This window comes from Myxocyprinus asiaticus, chromosome 45 (assembly GCF_019703515.2).
Source record: "Myxocyprinus asiaticus isolate MX2 ecotype Aquarium Trade chromosome 45, UBuf_Myxa_2, whole genome shotgun sequence".
Classification (NCBI taxonomy): domain Eukaryota; kingdom Metazoa; phylum Chordata; class Actinopteri; order Cypriniformes; family Catostomidae; genus Myxocyprinus; species Myxocyprinus asiaticus.
The window spans coordinates 22735903-22763817 of record NC_059388.1 but is presented as its reverse complement, the minus strand read 5'-3'; the positions used below and the strand labels follow the sequence as shown (position 1 = coordinate 22763817).

General features: G+C 37.7%; 1 protein-coding gene across 1 annotated transcript in view; it reads left to right on the top strand.

Annotated features, from left to right (window-relative positions):
* The first annotated feature begins 248 nt into the window (after positions 1-248).
* stab2 (stabilin 2) overlaps positions 249-27915 on the top strand; it is a 39388-nt gene continuing 11721 nt past the window's right edge. Inside the window, exons 1-47 of the mRNA XM_051689018.1 lie at positions 249-441; positions 1596-1723; positions 1864-1970; positions 8403-8488; positions 8586-8652; positions 8753-8848; positions 8952-9074; positions 9216-9412; positions 9827-9957; positions 10683-10816; positions 10969-11051; positions 11135-11278; positions 11481-11624; positions 11847-11909; positions 11989-12105; positions 12234-12287; positions 12381-12461; positions 13701-13853; positions 14274-14333; positions 14582-14677; positions 14866-14952; positions 15653-15764; positions 15882-16059; positions 16214-16307; positions 16386-16544; positions 16632-16727; positions 16810-16905; positions 17038-17085; positions 17895-18031; positions 18193-18301; positions 18435-18512; positions 18621-18710; positions 19241-19348; positions 19463-19594; positions 20349-20477; positions 22293-22355; positions 22470-22565; positions 22823-23018; positions 23139-23234; positions 24648-24693; positions 24940-25019; positions 25119-25244; positions 25542-25618; positions 26121-26192; positions 26855-26974; positions 27063-27107; positions 27489-27569. Coding sequence (XP_051544978.1) covers positions 346-441; positions 1596-1723; positions 1864-1970; positions 8403-8488; positions 8586-8652; positions 8753-8848; positions 8952-9074; positions 9216-9412; positions 9827-9957; positions 10683-10816; positions 10969-11051; positions 11135-11278; positions 11481-11624; positions 11847-11909; positions 11989-12105; positions 12234-12287; positions 12381-12461; positions 13701-13853; positions 14274-14333; positions 14582-14677; positions 14866-14952; positions 15653-15764; positions 15882-16059; positions 16214-16307; positions 16386-16544; positions 16632-16727; positions 16810-16905; positions 17038-17085; positions 17895-18031; positions 18193-18301; positions 18435-18512; positions 18621-18710; positions 19241-19348; positions 19463-19594; positions 20349-20477; positions 22293-22355; positions 22470-22565; positions 22823-23018; positions 23139-23234; positions 24648-24693; positions 24940-25019; positions 25119-25244; positions 25542-25618; positions 26121-26192; positions 26855-26974; positions 27063-27107; positions 27489-27569 — 4911 coding nt within the window. The 5' untranslated portion in view covers positions 249-345. The remainder of the gene's footprint in view (positions 442-1595; positions 1724-1863; positions 1971-8402; positions 8489-8585; positions 8653-8752; positions 8849-8951; positions 9075-9215; positions 9413-9826; positions 9958-10682; positions 10817-10968; positions 11052-11134; positions 11279-11480; positions 11625-11846; positions 11910-11988; positions 12106-12233; positions 12288-12380; positions 12462-13700; positions 13854-14273; positions 14334-14581; positions 14678-14865; positions 14953-15652; positions 15765-15881; positions 16060-16213; positions 16308-16385; positions 16545-16631; positions 16728-16809; positions 16906-17037; positions 17086-17894; positions 18032-18192; positions 18302-18434; positions 18513-18620; positions 18711-19240; positions 19349-19462; positions 19595-20348; positions 20478-22292; positions 22356-22469; positions 22566-22822; positions 23019-23138; positions 23235-24647; positions 24694-24939; positions 25020-25118; positions 25245-25541; positions 25619-26120; positions 26193-26854; positions 26975-27062; positions 27108-27488; positions 27570-27915) is intronic.

Sequence of the window (27915 nt, the reverse complement as noted above, 5' to 3'; positions counted from 1 at the left end):
GCCAATTCAGCACATGTAAAATCGTATTGCCATACGTGATCTTAACATAATATCATGGATGTATCACATTATCCATTCTCTAGTTTAACTGACTTGTTAAGTGGTATATGTTACTGCAAGAGTAACAAGTTTTCGTGTATAATATGTGTCAGGGATTGAGGGATGTGTCCAAAATTTTAGGGGAAGGTGTCGCCCACTGACTCTTGTGTTGTTGTGGTATAGGAAAGAAGAGAGGGAGGGCTGTTGAAAAGGCAGAAGGCCAAAAAGTGAGGCCACAGTCTGGCGCAGAACCTCCCAGAGAGTTAGAAAGAGAGAGTAATAGAATTAGTGTAATTACGGGTGGACATGGAGTTCAGAATAAAGTCAATATGTGGAAGTTTACTGCTGCTGCTGCTGCTGATGGGAACTGAGATACTCTGGGTGGCTGGTGCAACATCTCAGGTGAGATATACTCACATACACACTTGCAAATGTGCACCAAATATGGTGGATGCTCAGAAGGTGAAATTCTTTAAGGTTTCGAATTGTCTGATATTTTCTATTTCTCTCTGAAAGACAGTACAATGTAAAACAAAGTGGAAAAATTTGGTATTTTGAATATAAATGGAATATTTGCTGTTATAGGAGAAACGGTAGTTTGTTTTGGATTCGTTCCTGTTGGGCAGTTGAGATCGGCCTCAGTTGGGCAAATCAAACAAATCTCTACTTCTATTTCCTGTTTACACATATTTATATATGCCAGGCTACAGGCAGGCACAGAACAACATAAACACACAGCTTATGCTTTGATGTTAATGTTAATGTTCATATCCATTTCCAGGGAAAAGCCAATGTAATTGCTTTCCTGAAAACATTTTTTTATTTCCCAATAAATGAGCTGTTATTTATATTTAGTTAGATGTTTACTTCTCTGTGGTCATAAAAAATATGTATGTGGTCCAGGGTCAACAATTACTATAACAAGGGTACAAGGCGAAAATGCCACTGAATGCGACAAATATGCCTCATGAAATTGAAAGTAAGAAATTAATTCCTCTATTTCTTATTTGTAGCATCAAATAAATGTCTTAGTGTTCTATTCTAGGCCTAATATACTAATTATTGCATACAATTCTTTGATGTTCATTTGAATTATAGGCAACATCTTATCTGATTATTCAGATTAAAATAGTATTTTAATGAATTGATTAGATTGTATATAATAAGTATATTTGATAATGTTGTCAAATTGTGTCATGTTTTGTATGGTTAGAAAAAAATATGCCTTAAAAAGGCCCCCATAAAGGGAAAAAAATGCCCCTAAAAAACAACTTCAAGGGGAAAACATTGTCCCTTATTGGAAAAGTTCATTTCTGACACTGATGTGGTTAGTGCAGCCCTTTAAGACATACGGTTTCATTCAAACTTCTTTGGTTTGACTTGTGGTTTTGGCTGATGTGCACTGTGGAATGCTGGCCTGGGTAAAATAATTTTGAGAATTTGACTGGCCAGCTGTAAATTCATGAACAAATCAGGCAAATCTCCTTGGAAAATGCTTTTATTGTGGAAATGTGAATAATGTTATGTGTGATTGTGTTGACGTGTGTTGTTATCAGAACCGCTGTGATAAGAACATACAGGTGGTGACTAAATCCGAGTGTCATTCCTGTTCCTTGACGTCTTTAATGAAGTGTCCCAATGGCTACACCAAGAAGCCACCTGGAAAGAGCACAAGGGACTGCAGGTGAATGTGTGTGCATGTGTGAGAGTGAATCAGAGAAATAGTTTTCTGCAAGTTTTATCTGCCCTGTGCTATATACAAATATATATACAACAGTATAGCTTGAATTCAGAGATGCAATAATCTTTTTTTTGTGTATGTAGATTTGTTGTTGCAGCCGCTTTGAGTGTCTCGGGCTGTTCATTTGAGTGCTATAAAGACACGGTGGAGCCTCAGTGTTGTCCAGGTTACTGGGGCAATGACTGCACTGGTGAGTTTTCTTCCCAATGAAACGTTTAAGCAGAAAGCACAGTGTAATATTCTGAAGAAGATAGCTGTAGTTGTTCATGCAGAATTGTGTAAAAATAAATAAATAAATTCTATGCCATAGCACTATGATGCCAATAAATACTACTAATGTAATATAAATACTAAACCAGATGTACTGAAAAAAAAATAAAAAAATAAGTTAGAGTGAACTTGAAAATATTAAGTCTATATTTGTACTCAATTTATTTAATTTATTTAAATTAATGCTCTAGCTTCTAAGTAAATATTATTTCTGATTGTTATCTTTGCAATGCATCATCATGTACTAATTCTAAAGTAGAAAACCTTGTCAAATGTATTAGCTAAATTGAGTAAACTTCACAGGTAAGTACAGTTTACTTAACTTTTCGAAGCTGGTATTCCCAGAATGCACCAGGCTTAAATAAATAATGAGCTTGCATGGTTTCACTGTTTGCAAGTTTATTAACTTTTTTATTTTATTTATGATTTTGATATTACATTTGGTAACTTCTTGTATTGGGAAGTCTGAAGGTCATTTTCTAATCAAAATAAGGCCTACCTATTCGTGATCAAATGAATTATCTGTTGATTGTGACCATCATCATGTTTTGTGCACCAAGTGTTGAGATCTGCGTGTGCAGCTCTTTACCTTGTTACAATCGCCTGTAATGCGAGGTGATTTTGTCTAAAGACTACATTGCTTGCATTAAGCTTCCCTGTGGAAGGCTTCATTATATCATGTGGTATGTAATTAAACTTGTGTTAATAATAAAATATCATAATATGAATTGTTCTAATGAAACATTCATTTAAATTTTGTAAAATGTTTATTTAAGGACCATGTACATCAGATTTGAAAGTCAAAGTTACTGAATTTTACTCAATCACTTTAATCAATATTATGTCATAAAATAAAGTAGATTTTACTTAAAATTATAAAAAAATTCAAATATACTTTTTTTTTCTTCCTTTGTTGTGTCACTTGTACATTTTGAATGGCATTCGGTATTTCCTCCATTCTGTGAGGGAAGAGACACTCAGGGAATATTTTGATCGGAAGAGTTGTACAGGAACTATCCCTATGAGAACACTAACAAAGTCTGAAAACAAACAAGGGGAAGCATCAGTTCCTTCTGGGAAAAGAACTAGTGTTTAGAGTGTAAAAAATATAATTATGAACATTATTATTTCCATCCCTATTTGAAAAGTCCTAAAGGAATGCTAATGGAATTTCTATCACAATTTGGAATTGGTGCTAAAGATTCTATTTAAAATAAGAATCAGTTGATCTCGAAGGGAATTCATAAAAGATTTTAAATTGGTCCCAAGAAGACCCTTTTGGATTGGTTACAGATTATGATAGAAATGCCATTAGCATTCCTTTCGTAATAAACTGAAAACTAGGAATTTCAGTTTATCCAGCAGGATCTTACTTGATTCTTAGAAAATTCTTACATAATTCTTATTTGATCCCTATAAGATCCTTTAGGATTGTTTCCAAATTATGATAAAAATTCCATTAGCATTCCATTAGGGTTTGACCAGGGATATAAATCCTGTATGTCTGACTGTGGTCTTCTACAATGAAAGCACAGTGTGTTTGTGTGTCTGTGGTTTTGCTTCTCTGTTTCCATTTTTTAACATATTTATGTACACATCGCAATTGTTTTTCCTATGGGAGCTCCCAATAATGTACATATAAATTGGCATATTATTGTGTGTCTGCTCATATTTGTCTTGTAACACTCTATGAGAGGAAGCTTTGGGCAGTTGTGAAAAAGCAACTTGCGGACTTCCTTCCCTCCAAGAGGGATATGGCAGCTCTGTTCACCACTGGAATGTGCTGACCATCATGCAGAGGTCTCATTTCCAGAACTTCCTCTGTCTGTCAGCATTCAAACAGACCCCACTATGAGTTAGCTGAGTCAAGCACTTAAGTCACCGTATGTTGTCTTGATCTCTTTGGTCTGTTATCATCAGAACTTCCTGCATTGTTTCTCAGAAGTTAAATGATTTGACCTTTGATGTCGATGAGATTGGTCAGCATTATGAAAGTTTAGAGAAGCATTGTGGGAGGAAATAAGTTTTTTGAGACTTGTCAGATGTTTGTTTTCTGGCATCTGTCCTCATATTTGACAAGTATAGGTTGAATCAGATTAACAGAGTACAACAAGAATAATGATCCTTGTCTGGACCTGTTTGAAGATCTAGATGTACTTGTCCATGCTAGTTCATGCTGGTTAGTGCTGTTCTAACTGGTGATCAAATATTACCATGATCACCAGCAAAAATTGTTGGTCAACCAGCATGGTCTTTCTGTTGGTTGACCAAGTCCTGGTTAAGTTAGTAAAATGCATAGTTCACCCCAAAATGAAAATTCTGTCACAATTTACTCAGGTTTGTTCCAAAGATTGTTTCAATCAGATATGACTTCCTTTTTCCTGTGGAACACAAAAAGAGATGTTCGGCAGTATGGTTGTCAGTCACCATTTACTTTCATTGCATCTTTTCCATATAAAGAAAGTAAATAGTGACTGAGGTTAACATTCTGCCTAATTTCCGCAAATGTTCTCTCACAATCATCTCAGATTCTCTGCTCATGACTGACTGTCTGTATATGCTGTGAGTGTGGTTTTTATGTTGTGTTGAATCTGTGTCTAATGTGTGTGTGTGTGAGTGTAAGTTGCTGGGAAGGCTCTGAACTCAGTGATTTTGTAAGAACGAAGTGTTCAGAGCAAGAATGGCGGGAAGGAAAAGAGGAGTGAGGGTCAGTGGAACAGAAGAGGGGTTGTTTGAAGAACAGAAAAACTCTGCTAACTCATATCCTCTCTCAGAGCCCATTTTACCCCATACCCACTGCACCCATCTTTGATCAGTTTCAGCAAACCCACTGACCTCAGTTCAGTCACAACAAACAAACTAATCTTTGAACAGTTTCAGCAAACAGATCTGAAACAAACACGCTGACCTCAGATCAGTCTTAGCACATCCACTGACTTCAAATCAGTCACAGCAAACACTGACCTCAGATCAGTCTCAATAAACTAGGTGTGGTGATGGGGGCGTGGCCGAGTGACGTCTGTGGAGAGCGACGCCGAGAGCATGAGTGCAGTGAGGTTTAACACCTGTAGGAAATCACCTCTAACAGCTGTTTTGTGTTTGCAGTGAGAGCAGAGAGGGATTTAAAGGGCAATTCAGACCGCTGGAGGGAGAGAGATAGCTGAGCTTGAACTTGTATGTGTGTGTGTGTGTGTGTGTGTGTGTGTGTGTGTGTGTGTGTGTGTGCGTGTGTGTGCGCGCACACTGAAAAGCTTTGTAAAAATAAAGAATTACGAGAACTGTTCACCTGGCCCCACACATCCTCCTTGAGAGAGTACAAGAACCTTGTCACACTAGGGTTGTCAGCTGTCTTGTATTAGCCGGAACATTCCCTATTCTGGCCGAAATGAAGACATAACATACGGGACGCCTATTGTCCCGGATTTTAGTGGCGAAATGTTTAAGGAGGCCCCCGTCCCATATTGAAGTGCTCAAAATGCTCAAGCGTCCTGTATTTGTGTGGTTAAAAGTTGGCAGCCCTACAGCAAACAGATCAGTCTTAGCAAACCGACTGATTTCAGATCAGTCACAGCAACATATTGACCTCAAGTCAGTCTCTGCAAACACACTGACCTCCAAGCAGTCTCAATATGCACACAGTTACAGCAAACCACTGATCTGAGATCAAAACTATTTTGGTTAAGTGTAAAAATGGCCCAAAGTGTGCATTGTGAAATTGAATTAACAAATTACTGAAAGCTAATTTTATGATACACTGAAAAAAAAAAAATCTTTTTTTTTTCTCAGCAAGTTTTTTCACACATTTTTTAAAGTAAATTTGAATGGTATAAAATTAAGTAAAATCTACTTACAGTAATTTTATGACAATCTTAATCGAAAGGTGCGATATGTAACAATTTTCACGTAATATTCACACTTTTTTTGCCAATGTGTGAACAGCTTGTAACGCAACTTAAAAATTAAGCCCTTCCCGGACTTCCTAGGTTGCCTATTAAAGCCTGTAGACATGCGAAGGGAGCGGGTCACTTTTGCTGGGAAAATCCAAACGTTTATGCGCACTTCCGAGAGCCTTGCCTCAGACAGTAATAGCTTCTCTTCCGTTATTCAACAGCGACAACAAACTGCAACACTAGGTAACATTATCTTAGAGATGGAATCTAGCAAACGTCCGGCTCCCAGCACAACACCGACTCCTACACAAACTCAGAGTAAGCCAAAAAAACTAGAACAAATTATCTACTGAATCCAGTCTGGCTAAGCAGGAACGTGGTCGAGCGAAAACTAGAGTGAACATCGGCAGGGCATTTGATTTCTGGAGGGAACTTCATTCAGTTTTAGGGATCAAAACCGACCCTGAATTGCCGTTCTTCTTATTGGACAAGTAAGCTTACATAACTGCAAAGCATGTGAAATATAGTGCCATAAGCATTGATCTGTGTCATTTTAGCTAAACTACAAAAACACATGAAATGACAATGTTCAAGATAATGCAAAAAGACCCATTCATTGGTGTAACGTAACTTGGTTATACAGAAAATATATATATTCTATTATTATAAAACAACAGCGCATCGATATATCAAAATGACAGTTGTGATGGAATCACATCAATACTGAACTGTGTCAATATATTTATAATGTTCAGTCTATTTTATAAACAGCTACTGTCATCATCCACCAAATTTAGCTAACAGCTATTGATAAAGCTGGCTAGCTAGCTAACACCAACATAGGCTATCATATAAATGCAGTCAATGTATCACGCAAAGAAAAGTGATTACTTCAAACTACAGTCTCGCATAAACAGACCTATATCCACACATTGTTTTAGCCCTGGAGAGTCAAATATATTATACAGTCTCAAAGTTTGTAGTAAAACAGTCATAACTGTGTAATTTTAATTATGCTACATCATCTGTCAGCATGATGTCGGTGAATCACGTTCAGTCCCTTTGTACGTTACATCATTGTTTTGGTCGATGCTCGCTCGCTCGCATCCCTATGGAGTATGTGCATGAGTAACAAGCTGCAGTTCACTTAACAGCCACAGGTGTCATTAATAACAAGGAATTCTGAATCTTACATACTGTACCTTTGAAGTTAGAGAGTAAATTTAACATAAACCTTTCCTTAACTTTTATTTACAAATCTAATTTGCATGGCATTTAAATAAGCTTAGTCATTTTAAAGGAACATTTTACTAGAACATTCCACATCTTGAATTTTCATTGTTTACATGGAAAATAACATACCACATGACATATGTAAGCTTTCCACTGAAAAGCTCCATGCAGGCTATGTAGTATAGTAAACAACATCACTTTTCATTACTGGCTAACACCAGTTTTACACTGCATGCTGAAGCAGTGCATGAGCCGAATGAAGCAGTGCATCACGACAACTTTCGTTGAAAAGAACGTGTGTTCTGCTGCACTCCATACAGAAAATAAAGTTATAAAATGGTTATCAGGTGTGAGCTATTGGTAAGTATTACAAACTTGACTGTCATGAAATCCTATTTACATGATGCTGATGTAATCTAATGCAGTCTTTGTTTACATATGGCTGATGCACTGCTTCCGATGTAAATGCACTTACTTATTAACATGGACAATGAAAAAATACACACTTCTTCTGCCCTGCTTTGGCGTGCTGTGTAAAACAGGCATAAAGGATCACATAATGGAGCTGCGCACTCAGACCTTACCACTTGGTGCACAAAACACGATGATGATAACAATTAACAGTTTTATTTTTATTTTTATCATGAACGGGTAATTTTGAGTGGAAAATGAACTTCCAACTTCATAAAACAAGAAGTTACCAAGCGTAACCAAAAATCAACAATAAATATGATGTTAATAATCTTGCAAACAGTGCACGCTCATAAATTATTCAAACTCATGCTGGGAACAACAGCTTCGAAAAGTTACGTAAAATTTACTTATTTTATTTACCACTGAAACGTACTCAAATTAGCGAATAAATATGACATGGTTTCCTACTTTAGGATTAATACATGATGATGCATTAAAATAAATAATATTTAATTATAAGCTAAAGCATTTATTTTTTACATGTTTGAATACCTGTATTTTTTATTTTTTTTATTTAATATTTTCTGCTATATTTACTTCACAACAAAATCTTTTTTTTTTTTTTTTCAGTGTAGGAATCTCCAAGTTAGCAGTTTGACTGGTTGAAACAAAATATTTAAAATGACAAAGGTCTTCAAAAGTCTTTATATTTGTGCATTTTTCACTTGTAACTTCATTCAGTCAGAGGTCATATCCCCCTCTCCTTCCTCTCTCTTCCCTTTCCTTATCTCTTTCCCTTCTTTTTCTTTCAATAGAGTGTCCCGGATCAGCGATGAAACCCTGCAGTAATAATGGCGTCTGCTCTGATGGTATAGGTGGCAATGGAACTTGCACATGTTCGGTAAGTTCCCTTCATTTCTCTTAGTCTAACTCATACTGGTACTGAGCAGCTAATGATACTCTTTGAGAATTTTTTTTTTTTTTTTTTTTTTTTGCAGCCAGGTTTTGTGGGAACTGCTTGTGAGGAATGTGGAGAGAACTTATATGGACCAACATGCAATAATGGTGAGAGTTCACTAAAAATACAACAAAAACCTTTCTACATATCAAGATTGTTACATTTGGGTCTTGCCGTTGACTGTTGAGTGTGTTTTGTGATATTCAGTGTGTCACTGCAAGCATGGCATATGTGACAGCGGACTGAAGGGCACAGGCCAATGCACATGTCTGTCTGGGTACACTGGTGTAGACTGCAACCAGGGTAAGACGTTAGAGTATTTCTGTGTGTTTTTGATAAATGTGGATTGGACATTTGAGTAACAGATGTGTGTGTGCATGTGTGTGTTTGTGTTTTCTCTCATCAGAGCTCCCAGCCTGTGCTTCTTTGCAATGTGGCCCGGACGCTCGTTGTATTGAGGAAATCTCAACTGGGAAACTTGTGTGCAAGTGCAAACCTGGTTATCAAGGTGATGGAGTCCAGTGTACATGTGAGTATGCCACTTACATTGCTAATGAAAGGTTAAGTTTGTTAAAGGGATAGTTCACTGACAGTTCAAGGGAGGCTTCCATGATTGATTGTCCATGATGTTCAAACTCTGTCACTTGTCTTTGTCACATTCTTTATGCAGCAATTAACCCCTGCAGGAGAGGTGTGTGCCATCAAGTTGCAGTTTGTGCACATACAGGACCAAACCAGTATGTCTGCACATGTGCAGAAGGCTACAGTGGTGACGGGCATGTTTGCATGCCCATTGACCCATGCCAGACTAACCTGGGCAACTGCACTTCTGGCTCCACACGCTGTGTGTATGATGGTCCTGGAAAGGTGTGTGTGTTTTATAACATTTTATGTTTAAAAGGGTAATTCACCCAAAAATGAAAATTCTGCAATCATTTACTCACCGTCATGTTGTTCCAAACCTGTTTGACTTTCTTTTTTACTGTGGAACATAATAGGAAATGTTAGGCTAAATATTTGTCTCAGAAAACATTCAGTTTTATTGCATCTTTTTCAATACAATGAAAATGAATGGTGACTGAGGCTGTCATGCTGCCTAAAATCTCCTTTTGTTGTCCACAGTAGAAAGAAAGTCAAATGGGTGAACCATTTTTATGTGAACTACCCATTTAACAACGCGTTGATAAAACGTTAAGTGTAAGCTGCATTTTGAGTCTTATATTTGTACACATCTTGTTTTCGAATATGTCTGGGTGGTGGTAATCTTGTTCACATCCACAGGCTCACTGTGAATGTTTGGAGGGATTTGAGAAGTTTGTTGAAGGAAATGGCTGCAGTCTGAAAGATGTGTGCAAACCAGACTCCTGCCATAAATATGCCACCTGTGCCACAGTAGAACCAGGAACTGCAGAGTAGGTCTCTTTAATTTAGAGGGATATTTCACCCAAAAATGAAAATTCTCTCATTTACTCACCCAGATGTGTACGACTTTCTTTGCAAGTATATGGTGGCCAGACCTTTGAAGCTCCAAAAATCACATAAAGGCCACATAAAAGTATTCCATACTTCTCCAGTGGTTAAATCTATATCTTCAGAAGCGATATGATAGGTGTGGGTGAGAAACAGATCTATTTTTTTTTTTAAATCATAAATCTCCACTTTCATTTTCACATTCTTTCACATTTTGAATGTGAAAGTGAAAGTGGAGATTGATTAAATAAATTAAATATTGATCTGTTTCTCACCCACATTCCAGAGATATAGATTTAACCACTGGAGACTTATGGATTACTTTTACAGTATGTGGCCTTTAAGTGATTTTTGGAGCTTCAAAGGTCTGGTCACCATATACTTGAAAAGAAAGTCGTACACAACCATATACTTGAAAGGACCAACAGAGATGAGATATTCTTCTAAAAATATTTGTTTGTGTTCTGCAGAAGAAATAAACTCATACACATCTGGGATGGCGTGAGGGTGAGTAAATTATGAGAGAATTTTCATTTTTGGGTGAACTATCCCTTTGAGACAATTTATGGTTAAAGACCATAATTTGTTTGCTGTCTTTCTATTTCTTTTAAATGACTTTGACTTTTGCACAGTGGCAAATTTTACTCTAATTTCTATCCTTTTCCAGATGTAAGTGCCGTGAAGGTTTCCTGGGCAATGGAAAGATATGCTTTGGGAACATAATTCAGCAGTTGCAGGACCTGAATTCAAAGCCAGGAGGGGAGTGGACGGGTCAGCTCTCCAGTGCCATTACACTATTTGGTAAGTGATGGGCTGGCGAACCAGTACCAGAGTTAATAGAATGTTTTTAGGCATTTTGCCATTTAAATAACATTATTGAACACATAAAAAGAAAGAGAGTGAGAGATGGAGTGGGATCAGCATGTCAGTGTATTTTTACACGGCTGTTTCAGATAAAGTCATGTCGTGGCCCCTGACCTCCCTCGGACCGTTTACTGTGTTTGTGCCAGTGAACAAGGCTTTTAAAGGCACAACTGTGAGTTAGACAAAACAAAAACACACCCACATATGCAAACAACTACAGTACAAACACATACTAAAAGCACTGTTCTGTTCCAGGTGAAAACCATACTGGCAAATGAGATGAAAGCTCGCTATCTTGCTAAGCTCCACATGGTTGCAGGAGAGCTGAACATGGACTCTTTGAAGAAGGGAATCCTCTACTACACTCTGACGGGCATGTCTGCAGAATCAATGACAGATGTATGTGATTAAATCCAGAACATGTGTGTGTTTGAGTGCATTTGTCCCATTTGTATTCGAGGATGTGCATGTGCAAGATACAACAGCCGAAGTCTTTCCTACTGAGCTTCAGAGAAGTTAATCTATTTATATTTCACTGTGTGTGTGTATTGTGTTGACTAACAATTCATTCAATTCTATCTGATAAACTTTCATTTTAAAGGCACAGCAGGTGAAAATACGTCTGTATGGCAGCCGTAAGAAAGCAGCGGTTGTGGAGTCGGACATATTGGCCTCAAATGGAATTATTCATTTGGTTGATAAGTTGATGGAGGCAGTCCCCTCCACTGTGATAAGCGAGAATGAGGTTTGTGACGATGTTTTTTTTTTTTTTCACTTAAGCAATAAACTTCAATTTTGTGAATAAAAAAAACAACATTTAAATCAAGCTAAACCAAAAATATTTCAGTTAACCAAAAACACTTGGAATGCCTCTTGTGCACATTTCTCAATAACTCTGAAATTGTTACTATAAAAAAAACTTTTAGTGTTTTTGTGTATGAGGGCCACTTCATTTGTCTTTTCGTAGGAAAATTTGTTGCAGATTCTCTCAGAAAATGGAAAGTTCTCTCAGTTTAAGACTCTGCTGGAGGTAACAAAGTTCTTTAAACCTCTATTAAACCCTAAACAAATGTACTTCTAGACCTTTAACTGATATTTATTTTTCTCAGAAAAGCAATATGGCAACTGTTTTGGAAGGAGCGGGACCTTACACACTGTTTGCTCCAACTAATATAGCCTTTTCCTTTCTGAAGCCTGGCTATCTAGACTTCATTACCTCTGAGGAGGTAAGGACATATAATAATTTATTATATTGCAAATATAATAATTTAGTTAATAATTAGTTTTTGTCATTTTACATTCTCTTTTTATTTTCTTTCAAAATCTAATTTCCTTTTGATTTCTCCCATTTTAGGGTAAGACAAAACTGCTGGAACTCATGCGCAATCACATAGTGTCCTCTGCCCAGGTTTGTGTGTGAATATGTGTGTGTTCAAATCTGTTGCTTGATCATTTGCTGTATGTTATTTCTTTATGTAGGCTATCTGTATTTCTTATGCAGCTGAGTGCCAGCTTCATTGTGTCAAACCCTCGTGCTGTTAGCATGGCCGAACAGGTCCTGACATTTAATGTGACGGCTGCTGTGAGTAATCTTCATTTATCATATCTAACTGAAAGTGGCAAATAAATTTTTTTTTTTTTCTCCACATGCTTTAGACGTGCACTGCATGCATGCACTGAAAAATAATTGTTTCTATTCCCTTACAAAAATTTAGAGTTCTGGCAAACTTGCTGCAAACTTGCCGCTAATTTCCCACTCATTATTTTCACATGAAAATGAGCTTTCGATTCCTCGCAAGTGTTTGCCTGCAGCAAACCTTTGGTGACAATGAAGAGTTTGCTGCAAAGCTCATTTGCATGTGAAAATGATGAGTGGCGAATTTTCTGCAAATTTGCGTTAAGTTTGCAGGAAGTTTGCCAGAACTCTAGGTTTTTTGTAAGGGTGGATATGTTGGTTTCAAACACCTAGTTCAAAACTGTCTTTAATTTAACCATCTTTAGGACATTTTTGTGATTCTGTCCTCTTAAATAAAAATTCCAATATCATTAAATTTTCGCAATGGTTGTTGGGTAAAGAAGTTAACACAAAACATCCACACTGGGATACAGTAAGACTAAAGAACTTTTAAACTCCTATACAACTGCTGTATGATTCATATTGTCTTAGCTATGTAAATATGACAAAGAATACGTTTTTTCAATAATATGTCACATATAATATTATTAAACTGACAAAATTTCTCTGTTCTGTTTTTTCCAGTTTGCTCACAAGCTAACCGGTTAGCCTATTAGCTTAGCATAGTTTCTTCTCCTCTTCATTTTCATCAAGTTTTTCCTAACGTTTGCCATCTAGTGATACGGGGGTATGACTGTTCAGTTTTATTTGTTATGGTAAGAGTTAGGTGTAGGGGTTATGGTTAGGTTTAGGGGTAGGTGTAGTTGTAGGGTTGCTGCGGGACTTCAAATAAACACAACAAACACAGTGTATGTGACATCCAACTGCTGGAAGACCTCAGCATTTCAGCGGTTATTTGAAGGGGGCATTGTAGTTGGCGTGTCTTGTAGTAGTCTTGCAGGACACAGACAGACCCTTCTCGATTTGTCTGCAATAATGCATTTTCAGCCTTAAACCGCTAAGTGGTGCTATAACCTAGAATTTCAGTAGACGGGAGCTGAATGCCTCAAAGTTAATTCTCGCTTGTAGTAGTTTGAGTAAAAGAGGTTGCCGTACGTAATGGAAACACATGTTAAACACAATTATGAAATTATGTAATACAAGTCATGGACCTACTTCGAAACCACGGATTCTGAACACATACAGGGGCAGATCCTGGTCAATGGTGAACCTGTGCTGGAATTGGATGTTGAGGCAAAGAATGGCCGTCTCCATTCACTTGAAGGGCTTCTGATCCCTGCTTCCATAGAGCCCATCATACCTCACAGGTGTGACACTAAAGAAACCAATATTTATAAGGTAAGCTGTTTCTATCTGTCTCCTCCAGCCTTTGTATGTAAAAATTATCCCGTCTCATTTTAATGTGCAGAGACATCTTTAAACAAGCCATTTGAAGGTTAACCTACTGAAGACTGTAAACACTGCAGATCTGTGGTGTTTGTTTCTCATTTGTTTGACATTTACTCAGCTAATGGAGTGAGTTTGGTGTGGGAATTCTTGTCAAAAAAAAAAAACAAAAAAAAGAGGCAGAAGGGGCGGTAGGAATGTTTTGGAAACCTGTCAACAGTCATACTTTTTCTAGAAATCTGTTTAGTGCCTCTTGTGGCGCTGAAAACACGCTTCACTTTTGCGTATAGCTGTTTGCTCTTTTGCAGAAACATAATATGCAACAAGTGATTGTAACTGAAGTGACATAAGATGATTGTTTCTTTGTCACAGGGTCCATGTGTTAGCTGCACACTGGCCTCCAGGTCTACCTGTCCAACTGGTGAATCTCTGGTAAGATCAGGCTAAATGTGTCTAGCTTTTTATCTGTGTTGTTAGTTGAAAAATAAAGACAAACCTGTCAAATTTATGTTTAATTAAAAAAAAGAGCAGATTTTTGTTACATATGCTTCCTTTATGTGAGTCAAACTAATCACAGAGGTTTGTTTTAGGTTGGTGTTTCGAACTTGTATATGGCACTGGCAAAACTGATTTGTGCCTGTTTTGTTTTTGTCGCCCTCCTATGGCGTCCTCATACTCAGAATATATTCTCAAGAGGCTGTGTGTTCAAGAAAACAACTTTAGGCTTGACTATACCGACACTTGGCTGTGCTCTCTTCTGCAATGAGACAAAAACTGTGAGTATCTGTTTCACTAGAGTTTTAGTTGTAATATAAGTTGAGTTGTGTTTGTTTTTAGATTTCAGCCAAGACAGAGCATATGAAATGTACTTTATTATATTTGCAACTGCATCCAGTTTTGCTGATCAGTCTGGCGTGGTCAAAGCTAAATAAATAAAGTCTGTACCATTATCTGTCTCAATTAGACCCCTCGCTGCTGTAAAGGTTTCTTCGGACCAGACTGTTCCCCATGCCCGGGTGGTTTTACTGCCCCCTGCTCCTCTCATGGCAAGGTAAACCAAAAGCAGCAGAATGCAATTTTCCGTCCTGTTTTAGAGTGCTAAATATAGCGGTGTTCACACCAGGGTAAAAAATAAATAAGAAATAAATAAAAAATGCCCCCAAAGGGGTAACAAATGTCTCTGACAATCAAAATGTAGGGGTGCTAGTATTTATGACATTTGATATACAGTAGTTCTTAATATTCTAGTCTACGCCTAGTTAGAAACATTATCACTTAAAAGATTTAATTTTTTGGGTAGGAGGGAATATATTCTCAGTCTAATTATTCAGATTGGAAACCTATGCTAATGAATTGATTAAACTGAAGTATCTGAATAAAAAAAATGACAGTATAATTTTAATATGTTTTAAAAACATGCAAAACTTCTCGTAAACATAACAAAAATGCCACTGAAAATCAAATCCATGGGGCCCCTTTATGGAAAAGTTCATTTTTGACTCTTGTATACACACAGTTCGGTTATAAATGAGAGTAACTCCCTTAAATATTCAGGACTCACACCTGCACTTTCAGAGTGAGTTCAGTATTTTAGTTGTTGTGTGAACAGGATAATTCAAGAGCCACACCTATTAGTAAATAGTTATTTTTTTATCCTAAACACTGAATGTGTAAATGTTGCCCAACATTTTCCCTCTCCATGGTTTACCAACTTGTTATGTAGTCTTGATCTTGTCTTTTCTTTGTTGCAGTGTTCTGAGGGTATAGATGGAAATGGCACCTGTCAGTGTGACCCCAATTTCAAAGGATCACGCTGCCAGTACTGCGCCAATCCTAACAAATATGGCCCGTCCTGTGACAAAAGTACTTTTTAATTTCACTACCTATCAAAACTTTGCAAAATCATAATAGCGAATGGATTGTTTTTGACCAGGTGAGTAATAGTAATTATATTTTCTTGGCATTCTTCCATGACACCAGCCTGTGGATGCTTACATGGTGTGTGTGACAATCGTCCAGAGTCCGGTGGTAAATGTAAGCAGAGCTCCTGTAAAGAAGGTTATACTGGAGAGTTCTGTGAACAGCAAACTCAAGAGTGCGGACCCAACCAGCCCTGCCACGCCCATGCGGACTGTGTGTTCAGTAAGGGAGATTTCATGTGAGTATCCCCCGCGTTCTTCTCTGTTTAACAGAGACAGAGATAGATAGATAGAGAGATAGTTATTGTATTAGCATTATTTAATTACTGTATTTAACTCGGTGGTCAGTGGTATATGGCTTGTTCTTGTCGATTAAGCATTGTTTTGATATAGGTGTGTTTGTAAGCCTGGTTTCCAAGGGGATGGATACATGTGCATGGAGAGTGATCCTTGTGCTTTACCACATCGTGGAGGCTGCAGTGTCAATGTAAGTTAAATGCATCTGTATGTGTGTAATTTGTGCTGCATGTTATAGCATGTTATGTTCTTTATATTCTGTCCTCAGGCCAAATGCATAAAGACAGGTCCGGGCACACACACATGCCAGTGTCTTAGTGGATGGAGAGAAGATGGGGATGAGTGTCAGGCCATCAATAACTGTCTGGATCCATCCAGAGGAGGGTGTCACCCCAATGCCTCCTGTATCTATGTAGGGCCAGGACAGGTAAGAGAGGCCATTCTGCTCTCTGAAACTCCATCTATCCATCCATCCATCCTTGTATAGCATTTTTTGATGCTCGATTTTCCCTAGAGTGACTGTGCCTGCAAAAGTGGTTACCATGGCAGTGGGAGGGAGTGTGAACCGATCAATCAGTGTGTAGAACAAAAGGGTGGATGTCATTACCTGGTGAGTGTTTATACAAAGTTCAATCATAGAGAAATGTATTTATGTATACTGAATCAGCTGAATCCTTTCTTTTTCCCTGTAGGCCACCTGCCAGTACCTGATGCCAGGTGGATGGCAGTGTGTGTGTGAGGACGGCTATGCTGGTGACGGAAAAATCTGTTATGGAACTCTAGCACAGGTATGTGATATTTTCATTATAGCCCCACTTATCTAATCTACTGTATGGCAGTTTTAGTGTTGTATTACTAATTGCACGTACAGTAATTGATGAACTAAGTATTCTAAGATTCGTTCCAATCTGTTTTTAAAGGAGGTGGCAGCAAATCCTGACCTTCTAGAATTCAGCAAATGGGTTACTGTAAGTTACACTACAGTCAGTCGGTCACATTTATTTATAAAGCACATTTAAAAAAAACAAAGTGTTGTACAATAAACTAAGGCTGTGCAATATGCACAAAACAATACTATAGCAATTTTTGCTTGACAGATGTTGGGATTTCGATTATAATTGTGATTTTGGCAGATGTTTTTCCTTACATTCAAAAAATGCAATTTAATGTTCAAAACACATTTCTGGACAAAAAAAATTGTCTTTGCATAAATGACAGCATTGGTTATGACTTTGTGCCTTTTTGTTTTTCTTTATTCACATTCCCGATTTCTTTTCTGTTCTCTCACTGGTACTTTTTATCCATTGCATTCTGATTGGCAAGGTCTCGTTAGTGTGAAACAGATGTGCACCGATCAAAATGGCGAAATAAACCACAGAATTCTGTGTAAAAAATATACAATAAAATAAAATGGCAGTTTGCTACGAGATAGAAATTGCGCATGATAATATTGTGATTTTATTGCGATTGAATGATTGCGCAGCCCTACAATTAACCCAATTAAAATACTGTAAAACATGAAGAGAAGTTAATCAGTGAGTTTATTGTTAAACTTTGTCTTAAATATGTCTTTGTTTTAAAAAAATAAAAAATATGGAGCTTTGATCATATTTTATAGTTTTGAATTGTGGAGAAACCCATGTTCAGGCTCGAATTACCAAATGAAATCTAACACAAGCACTTCTTTTCATAATTTTAGTCATTTGAATGTTCTAGGCTAATTGTATGCACTGTACTATAATGCATACTTTCTGTTCTGTTCTGGAATATTCTATAGGTAGCGGATCTTTCTCAGTTGCTGTCAGAGGCAGAAAATTTCACACTTTTTGTGCCATCTGTTCAAGCAATAGAAAAAATTAGTAAAGAGGACAAAGACTTTTGGGTGTCCCGCAGTAACCTTCCGAGTCTTATCAAGTAAGAACATCATCACAGAGTTTAGATGTACATTTTCATCTATGTAACAAAAAGCCTTTAGATTCCATCATATTGAAATACTTTGGTAATGATGAATTCTTTTTGTGCTCTTTTACTGTGTCATAATACAACTAGTTGTATGTTGTTTTTTTTTCTTGCAGAAGTCACATTGTTTCTGGGATTTTTGGTCTGGATGATCTTCGTACCTCCCCTTCCCCACGACTGGTTTCCCTTTTAAAAAGGACACTTCCTGTTTACACTACCAATGATGTGAGAACACTGAGTCAAACATCTTATATTAGTTGCAGTGCAATTACTGTGCATTTCTCACAAAATTTGATCTTGCATTGAAAGATTAAGGGATTTTCTTTATCATTTCTCTTGTGTATCTCTCTCTATTCAGACAACCATTGTCGCAGGAGGAAAAGTGATATATGGAGATATGGCCGCAAAGAATGGAGTTATCCATCTAATTGACACAGTATGATTACAGAATACTTCACAATTTAGTTATCATAAAACCTGAAGCCAGTAAAACAGTAAGACTTTAATAGACAATAAGAACTACGCCACCGTTGTTTTCTCCCAGGTGCTGATCGCTGAGCGACAGATGAGTGAGGGTTTACTGGAGGTGCTCAGTCTGAGGTCAGACCTCTCTCTCTTCCGCAGCTCTCTAATGGTGAGTGGCATGTGAAAGATGGTTTAAAGAGAAGAAGATGAACCACTCATAGGAAAATTAATGGGAATGAATATGATGGCTTTAAAAATTGTCTCACCTTACAGTTAAAAGAGCCAATTGTCTTTTTGACAGGGGCATTGCCTGTTTATTTACTCTAGAATGTGCATGCAAAAGCTAAAAAGTGAAATAAGCTAAATTTATGTTACCATTGTGGTCAGATTTTATTTTTGATTTAAAATATATGACAACTTGACAAACAGTTTTGGATTTCTGTCTTTCCCCATTTAAGTAGACAAGAGCTGTACTTGTATTCCAATTGCCTACATAAAAAAACTAAGATGGCCGGCGAGTGAACTTTCGTGCCTTAAAATAACTTTTTTGTTCACGTCTTGTAGGCCAACCACACCACAGAAGGAAAAAAATAACCATTTTCTGAAGCAGAAGCACCATTCAAATGTGCCCTCTCAGATTTTTGAGCAGACTTTTGGGGAATTATGTTTTTGAATTGTGGTTATTTCTTGCCTGTCCAGAAACACAACCTGACTGATGAAATGGAGGAGTCCTCTGGTTTTACTGTGTTCGCCCCAACAGACAGTGCAGTCCAAGAATACCTCAAAAGAATGGGCAAAGACTCACTGGTACTATGCAAACACACAAATACTAACTCTACTACACTTAAACGCATAATCTTACATATGTATGTGACATTCTCCATCATTTTTGTATGTGTGTTTGTATGTGTTTGATTCCAGGATTTGAATGTGACCCAGTATCACATTATTTTGAATGAGGCTCTAAAAGATGGAGACTTAGTGGATGGACTTTATAAAGATACTATGTTTGGCTTCTCTTACCAACTGGGAATTTTCCGCCGAGATAACAAGGTAAGTCAATGTTAAAGGAAAATTCCGAGGTCAATACAAGTTAAGCTCAGTCGACAGCATTTGTGCCATAATGTTGATTGCCACAAAAATTATTCCAACTTGTCCCTCCTTTTCTTTAATCAAAAAGCAATCATCGAGGTTACAGTGAGACACTTACAATGGAAGTGAATGGAGCCAATTTTTGTAGAATTTGAAGGCATAAATGTGAAGTTAATCATTTTATAAAAGCATTTACATTAATTCTTCTGTAAAACTTGGGTATTATTTGAGCTGTAATGTTGTTTAAAGCTCGTTTTTACGGTTGCTTTAGGGTTTTAGGGTTTACAGAAATGAGTTGTTATGGCAACGAAGTTGTAAAACTGGATATAACTTTACTCAGAACAGGTTAGTAAGTGATTTTAACACACTAAAATTAAAATGAGCACACATATTGTTTACATATTGTGGCTATACTTTTGAACCGTGAGTATTTTAGTGTTTACGAATTGGCGCCATTCACTTTCATTGTAAGTGCCTCACTGTAACCCAGAATTTTGCTTTTTTATTTTTTTAAGAAATTGAGGGACATGTCTAAATAATTTTTTTTTTAAAACATTATGCCACAAACGCTGTTGATTGAGCTTAACTTGTATTGAACCCTGAATATTCCTTAAGTAATTCTAATCTATATAAATTTGATCAACAATGCTAAATTTTTGCTAAATCATAGTATGGTGTCCAGTCAAAAATTATTCTGTCTCTCTGTCTCTCATAGTTGTTTGTAAATGAGGCTGAGGTGAACACGACAGACATAGAGACCAGTAAAGGGGTGATCCACACTGTGTCTGCTGTTCTGACTATCCCCAGCAACCGCTGTGATAGAGTCTCCACCAACATATTTTGGGTACAATATGACAGTCTCAAAATCTTTTTAACCTCCCTGCAGAAAAGTCCAGCAACGCCAGTATAGCCAGTCACCAGTATTTGGATGCTGGTGTTTCCATTAAGCTTTGTAACTAACTCAGTCAGCAAGAATTCCTTGGTCTACCAGCTTCACTAATACATGAGACCAAGAAAGTCCATGCTGGTTAACCAGCTTCAACAGCACCAGATCAGCCCTGATTAGCATATACCAGCTTGGAACTGCATGGAAATTCATGCTGGTCTACAGTGATAAAATAATAGAATAAAATAGACTTTACTACCTCACTTGATTGGGCTTCTCATGGTAGTTCTCGTAGTTCATTATTGCAAACCCACTTCCCCCAGTATATGTGTTGTGTAAATCTGAAGTTTATTGTAAATTGGTATATGTCTCATCACTTTCACGACTGCTATGTTGCTCGGAACTGCACCCATGAATTTCACACACTATTGCACTTGTGTATATGGTTGTGTGACAATAAAAGTAATTTGATTTGATTTGATATACTGTAAATAGTTCTAAATACACTATATTGCCAAAAGTATTCGCTCACCCATCCAAATAATTGAATTCAGGTGTTCCAATCACTTCCATGGCCACAGGTGTATAAAATGAAGCACCTAGGCATGCAGACTGCTTCTACAAACATTTGTGAAGGAATGGGCCGCTCTCAGGAGCTCAGTGAATTCCAGCGTGGTACTGTGATAGGATGCCACCTGTGCAACAAGTCCAGTCGTGAAATTTCCTCGCTACTAAATATTCCACAGTCAACTGTCAGTGGTATTATAACAAAGTGGAAGTGATTGGGAATGACAGCAACTCAGCCACGAAGTGGTAGGCCATGTAAAATGACAGAGCGGGGTCAGCGGATGCTGAGGCGCATAGTGCGCAGAGGTCGCCAACTTTCTGCAGAGTCAATCGCTACAGACCACCAAAGTTCATGTGGCCTTCAGATTAGCTCAAGAACAGTGCGTAGAGAGCTTCATGGAATGGGTTTCCATGGCCGAGCAGCTGCATCCAAGCCATACATCACCAAGTGCAATGCAAAGCGTCGGATGCAGTGGTGTAAAGCACACCGCCACTGGACTCTAGAGCAGTGGAGACGCGTTCTCTGGAGTGACGAATCATGCTTCTCCATCTGGCAATCTGTTGGACGAGTCTGGGTTTGGCGGATGCAAGGAGAACGGTACTTGTCTGACTGCATTGTGCCAACTGTGAAGTTTGGTGGAGGGGGGATTATGGTGTGGGGTTGTTTTTCAGGAGCTGGGCTTGGCCCCTTAGTTCCAGTGAAAGGAACTCTGAATGCTTCAGCATACCAAGAGATTTTGGACAATTCCATGCTCCCAACTTTGTGGGAACAGTTTGGGGATGGCCCCTTCCTGTTCCAACATGACTGCGCACCAGTGCACAAAGCAAGGTCCATAAAGACATGGATGAGCGAGTTTGGTGTAGAAGAACTTGACTGGCCTGCACAGAGTCCTGACCTCAACCCGATAGAGCACCTTTGGGATGAATTAGAGTGAAGACTGCGAGCCAGGCCTTCTCGTCCAACATCAGTGTCTGACCTCACAAATGCGCTTCTGGAAGAATGGTCAGAAATTCCCATAAACACACTCCTAAACCTTGTGGAAAGCCTTCCCAGAAGAGTTGAAGCTGTTATAGCTGCAAAGGGTGGGCCGATGTCATATTAAACCCTATGGATTAAGAATGGGATGTCACTTAAGTTCATATGCGTCTAAAGGCAGATGAGCGAATACTTTTGGCAATATAGTGTATGTCAATTTTTGTCTGTAGGGACGCTGTGTGGACTGTTTCCACCCAACTGAGAACTCTTGTCCATCAGGAACAAGAAAACAGGTGAATTGCTGTATATTTATTCTTAGTTAATTACCATAGATATTGCTCTCATCTGAATACTTTATATCTTAAAGAAATTACATAATGTATTTTATTCATTGTTTATTCTTTTAGATGAATCCAAAGAAAAGATGCATATACAGTCGAGTATATCTTGGCGAGACATTGCTGACTATTGGATGTAAAGTCGCTTGTGAGGAAGTCACCATTGTATGTGAATTATGCTGTCATATTCCAAATGCTTAGGATTTTCTTTCTTCTGTGGAACACAAAAGGGGATGTTAGGTGGAATGACACTCTCAGTCTCCATTCTGTTTAATGGTATGGGACAAATTTAATTAAAGTGAATGGTGACTGAGACGAACATGCAACACCCTCTTTTTGTGGTAAATAAAACTTTAGCACAATGTTACAAAATTGGGTTGCAGTGTACTTAATTTCATGTGATATTCTCTCTGTCTTTGCAGAAAAGAAAGTGTTGTGCAGGATATTATGGCATTAACTGTGAGAGGTGCCCAGGGCCAGAGGGTAAACCCTGTTTTGGTTACGGTGTCTGTCGAGATGGGATCAATGGCACAGGGGTGTGTAAATGCAACCAGGGTTTTAATGGCACTGCCTGTGAGAATTGCCAAGCTGGCAAGTATGGAACTCACTGTGACCAAGGTACCGAACTTTCAAGACATTATACTTTCACATACTGTATACATCTCTGAGAACAACATCATGTCATTTGTTTGCTCTTTCAAATGTTGCATTTGCACTTAATACTTTCTCTCTGCTTAGAGTGTAAGTGTGTCAACGGACGCTGTAAAGACGGTGTGGATGGAGATGGCAGCTGTGAGTGTGATCTGGGCTGGAGAGGAATAAACTGCAACATTGGTAAGATAATCACCTGTTGAACACAGAAATATACATACAGCGGCCCCCAAAAAGTATTTGAAACACTTAAGCCATACTTAAAAATGTACAGATGTTAGTGCATGATGTAACAACATATTAAACCAAATGGCTTTTTTTTTTTTTTTTTAAAGAAATGTAGCAGAAGCACACATTTTTTAAGCAAAGCATTTGACGAAAATATATATATATATTTTATAAGTTAAATAAAAATTATACAATTTATATACATAACGGGAACCAGCTGGTAGGTAGCTGTGCAGTATGTAAACCTCAGTCCCCTGACCTCAAGAGGCGCACTAGCAACTGACGCTAGATGCTGTAGCCTTTAGCCTCCTTGTTAGCGCGCCCACCTCCCACACTGAGACCCCTGTTTGAATCCTACTCGGACCGGTTACAGTGTTGCCGTGACCCAGATGGGAGTGAGGTTTAGGGGGGGTGAGTGTAAAGGGAGCCATCTGGTAGGTAGCTGTGCAGTATGTAAACCTCACTCCCCTGGCCTCAAGAGGCGCACTAGATGCTGTAGCCTTTAGCCTCCTTGTTAGTACGCCTGCCAGAGATGCTGGTTTGAATCCCGATACCGGTTACATATATACTGTATGTACTGTGTATGTATATATATATATATATATATAACAATATTAGGACACTTTCTCTCAATCATAGTGGAATGTGTCCATAGTTAATGTGATGAACTACACCTGTGGTTACTCTGCTAGGACACCTTTGTTAACTTGAATGGAACTGACTTTATATAGTACATCCACTAGAATGACCTTTGACATTGGTTAAAGGAATATTCTGGTTAAGCCTAATTAAAAGCAAATGTGGCATAATGTTGATTACCACAAATATTAATCTCTACCTGTTCCTCCGTTTCTCTAAAAAAAAAAAGCAAGAATCGAGGTTACAGTGAGGCACTTACAATGAAAGTGAATGGGGCCAATCCGTAAATGCTAAAATACTCACCGTTTCAAAAGTATCACCACAAGACATAAACAATATGCGTGTCATTGTGAATTAAGTGTGACAAAATTTGTGTGCAACTTTTCAACTCAAATAATACACAAGTTTTAACAGAAGAATTAATGTGAGTGCCTTTATAAAATTATTAACTTCACAATTCTGCCTTTAAACCATCCATAACGTGGCCCCATTCACTTCTATAGTAAGTGTGTCAATATTACCCCAATTTTTGCTTTTTTTAAAGAAAAGGAGGGACGAGTTGAAAAAAAAATTCTGGTAATGAAAATTATGCCACAAATACTGTCAATTGAGCTTAGCGTCTAGCATCATTGTTTGCAGATGCCACTTGGTTTGATATTTTGTGATATATTTACAACAATAAATTGGAACTGCAAATAAAAATGAAGGAATAATGTTGACTGTTTTCAGCTATTACATCAGACATGTGTGGAGGAAAGTGCCACAGCAGTGCAAAGTAAGTTTCATTTTGAAATACTCACAACCAAAATGTGACATGGTATTCTTTGAATAACTTTGTAGTATCATGGGACATGTTAATCATTCAGTACCATGGTATATCACTGTAAAAAGGTGCCGCCACAATACTTTCCATAAAAACACATGTCACCAATGTAATCCCGGAGCTATAGTTCTGTAGCCTTAAATATATTTATGATAAAAGTATGTTGTGTTTTATTGGAGCTCTTTGTGTGTGTTGCAGTTGCCTTGTGAACGTAGTGGACAATACATATTACTGTAGTTGTGCAGCGGGATTTCAGGGTAACGGCACATATTGCACAGGTAATGAGCATCTCAGCAAACCATCAAAACAACTTGAAAACGCTTGCAGCAAATCATTATGAATGGTGGTTTGATATCTTTCATGCTGTGTATCCCAAGCTGTAGACGCATGTGCAGAGAATAACGGTGGCTGCTCTGTCCATGCGGTGTGTAAGCGAACTCTCCCAGGACGCAGAATATGTGCGTGCAAAACGGGTTATGGAGGCGATGGACAAGTATGCATTTGTAAGTCTGTCTGTTTTTCTAATATTCACTTATGTTCTCATAATCACATTATAGTGTAGAGTTGGTAAGAGAGCATGACCTTTGGGGCAGAATTTGTTCCTGTAGCACAACTGGTAGAGCATGGCACTAGCAATGCCAATGTTATGGGTTTGATTCCCAGGGGAACACACATATTGATCAAATGTATAGTATAAAAGCACTGTTAGATACTTTGGATAAAAGCCTTTTCCAAACGGAAGGTAAATGTAAAATAATTGTCTTTGCAATGTGTTTATGAGAGTGTGTGTGTCTTTAAAGCTATCAACCCATGTCTGGATGGTAATAAAGGGGGATGCCACGCAGATGCTGTCTGCATACATACAGGTCCTAATAAGGTAAGAGTCAAATATAAATGCAGCCAAACTGGCAGTCAACAAATAAATCAAATATTCATTAAATCAAACAGCATGTTTTGTTTTTTTGTTTTTTTTACTTTTATATAAATTAGTTTTTGGGTGAATCTCATGAAAAAATGTCCAGGTCAAATGTCAAAAATATATATATTTAATAATATCATATCATATCATATCATATATCATATCATATCATCATTATTTTTTTCCATTATAGTGATAGGGGACTGCATTACAATTATGAGACTGGTCATGAAGATAATATTACAGTGCAAAATAAATAAATAAATAATAATAATAATAAAAATTTCCTTTTCACTTTCATTGCATTTCTTTGCATTTAATTTCTTTCTTTTGAGAAATATCACCGGGACATGTTCTTGACAGATTCACCTTTATAAGGAGTTTTAATAATGAATTAATATTCTTTTAATAAAGTGTCTGGTGTCAGATAAATTTACACTGAATGTCTCTCTGCTTTCAGACAGTGTGTATTTGCAAAAAAGGCTTTTCAGGAAATGGAAGTCAGTGTGAAGCCATTGATATGTGTCTCGAGGTACGTTTTCCTCTTTGAATGATATTGGTAAAACTTTAAGCACCAACATTTTTAAGAGTATCACACTGAATTTATAAGTGATTCTTAAATGGTTTTGCTTGTGGACCCAGATTTGCAATGGTAATCAAGTGCATGTAATATCGAAATTGTTTATTGTACAATACAAAAAAATGTTCTGGTTTAAAAAAAAAACAGTTTTTTTTGTTTCTAAATGTCTGGTGAATTTCGAGAGTTTCATGTTGTGGTCTGCACAAACCATGTTTATCCTGCAATGCAACTGTTCTATGATGGTATCTGCCCAATTTGGAAAGCTTCTATCAAATGAGAGATACATTTGAGAGGTTGTTTGGACGCACGGCCTTTGACACTAACAACATTTATTTTTCTTTCCTAACTGTACACAATTATTTGGTTCGTTACATGTTATTATTTGCATTTAGGATTGTTTTTTTTTTCCCTGCTGTCCCCAACCCTGTCAGAACAGACCCCATTTTTGGTCTGTATTTGCAACCCACCAGTTAAGAACTGCTGCATTACAATACATTAGTTATATTATACCACGGTTATTTCAAACATTTCTGCTGCACTCAATTCACAGGCTAGAATGAATAGCATTAATTATTCTGTGAGATATTTCTTTCTCATTACTAATTTTCTGACAGAAAAATGGAGGATGTGACAGGCATGCCAGGTGTACCATGACTGGACCACTGGAGAGGAACTGCACTTGTCCGGAGGGCTTTATTGGAGATGGGGAGACTTGCAAAGGCACCTTGCAGAAAGTGAGATCTAAAGCAAAATCTGCATGAATAACCACAAACTTAACATATGTCTTGTGAATGTAACTGTAATGTTTCCCCCCCCCCACAGGAGTTTTTATACAGAAAGTTGAGGGATTTTTATCTTGGACTGATGGTATGCTTCTTAAACGGATAGTTAACCCAAAAATCAAAATTCACAATGCGGTCATCATGTATTCACCCTGCTGTTGTTCAAACCCATATGCATTGTTTTTCTTCTTCTGTGGAACACAAAAGAGAATTTTAGGGAGAGAAAGTCTCAGTCACCATTCACTTTCATTGCATCTTTTCCATACAATGAAATTGAATGGTGACTGAGGCTAACATTCTGCCTAACATCGCCTTTGTGTTCCACAGAAAAAAAAAGAAAGTCATACTGATTTGGAACAGCATAAGGGTGAGAACATGATGACATAATTTTCATTTTTACACAAATGTAATATGTTTATTTGTTACATTCTGAGAGATAATAATCTAAATATGGATTTGTTCACAGTTTGCAGATGTAAATGAACTTAGAGGTCGTGGCCCCTTCACTGTCTTCGCACCTAATGCAGATGCCTATAAAAAATTGGAGGTATGCCTGTCTTTATTGCTGAGCATCATAACATATGTGTGAACAAAATGAAACTATACTGTAGGCGCTTTCACACATACAGCCTTAAATTTTCCTTTTGTCGTCATAAGAAGTTGTAGCTTTGCTGGAAAAGTTTCATATTGATGCTATGTGTGAACAAAGTAAGATTAATGGTTTGAGCTCATATGAGGTTTCGATGCTCTGACGTAGGAAGTCTGCTGTTGAAGAGTTTTAGCTAATCACAAAGTTCTGAAGGAGCTGATGCAATTACCCCACGTGTTTAGTTGCAAGCCTGTGATGCGGGAGTCGAAAATTGTGATTATCTACATTGTGAAGGAGCAGCTTT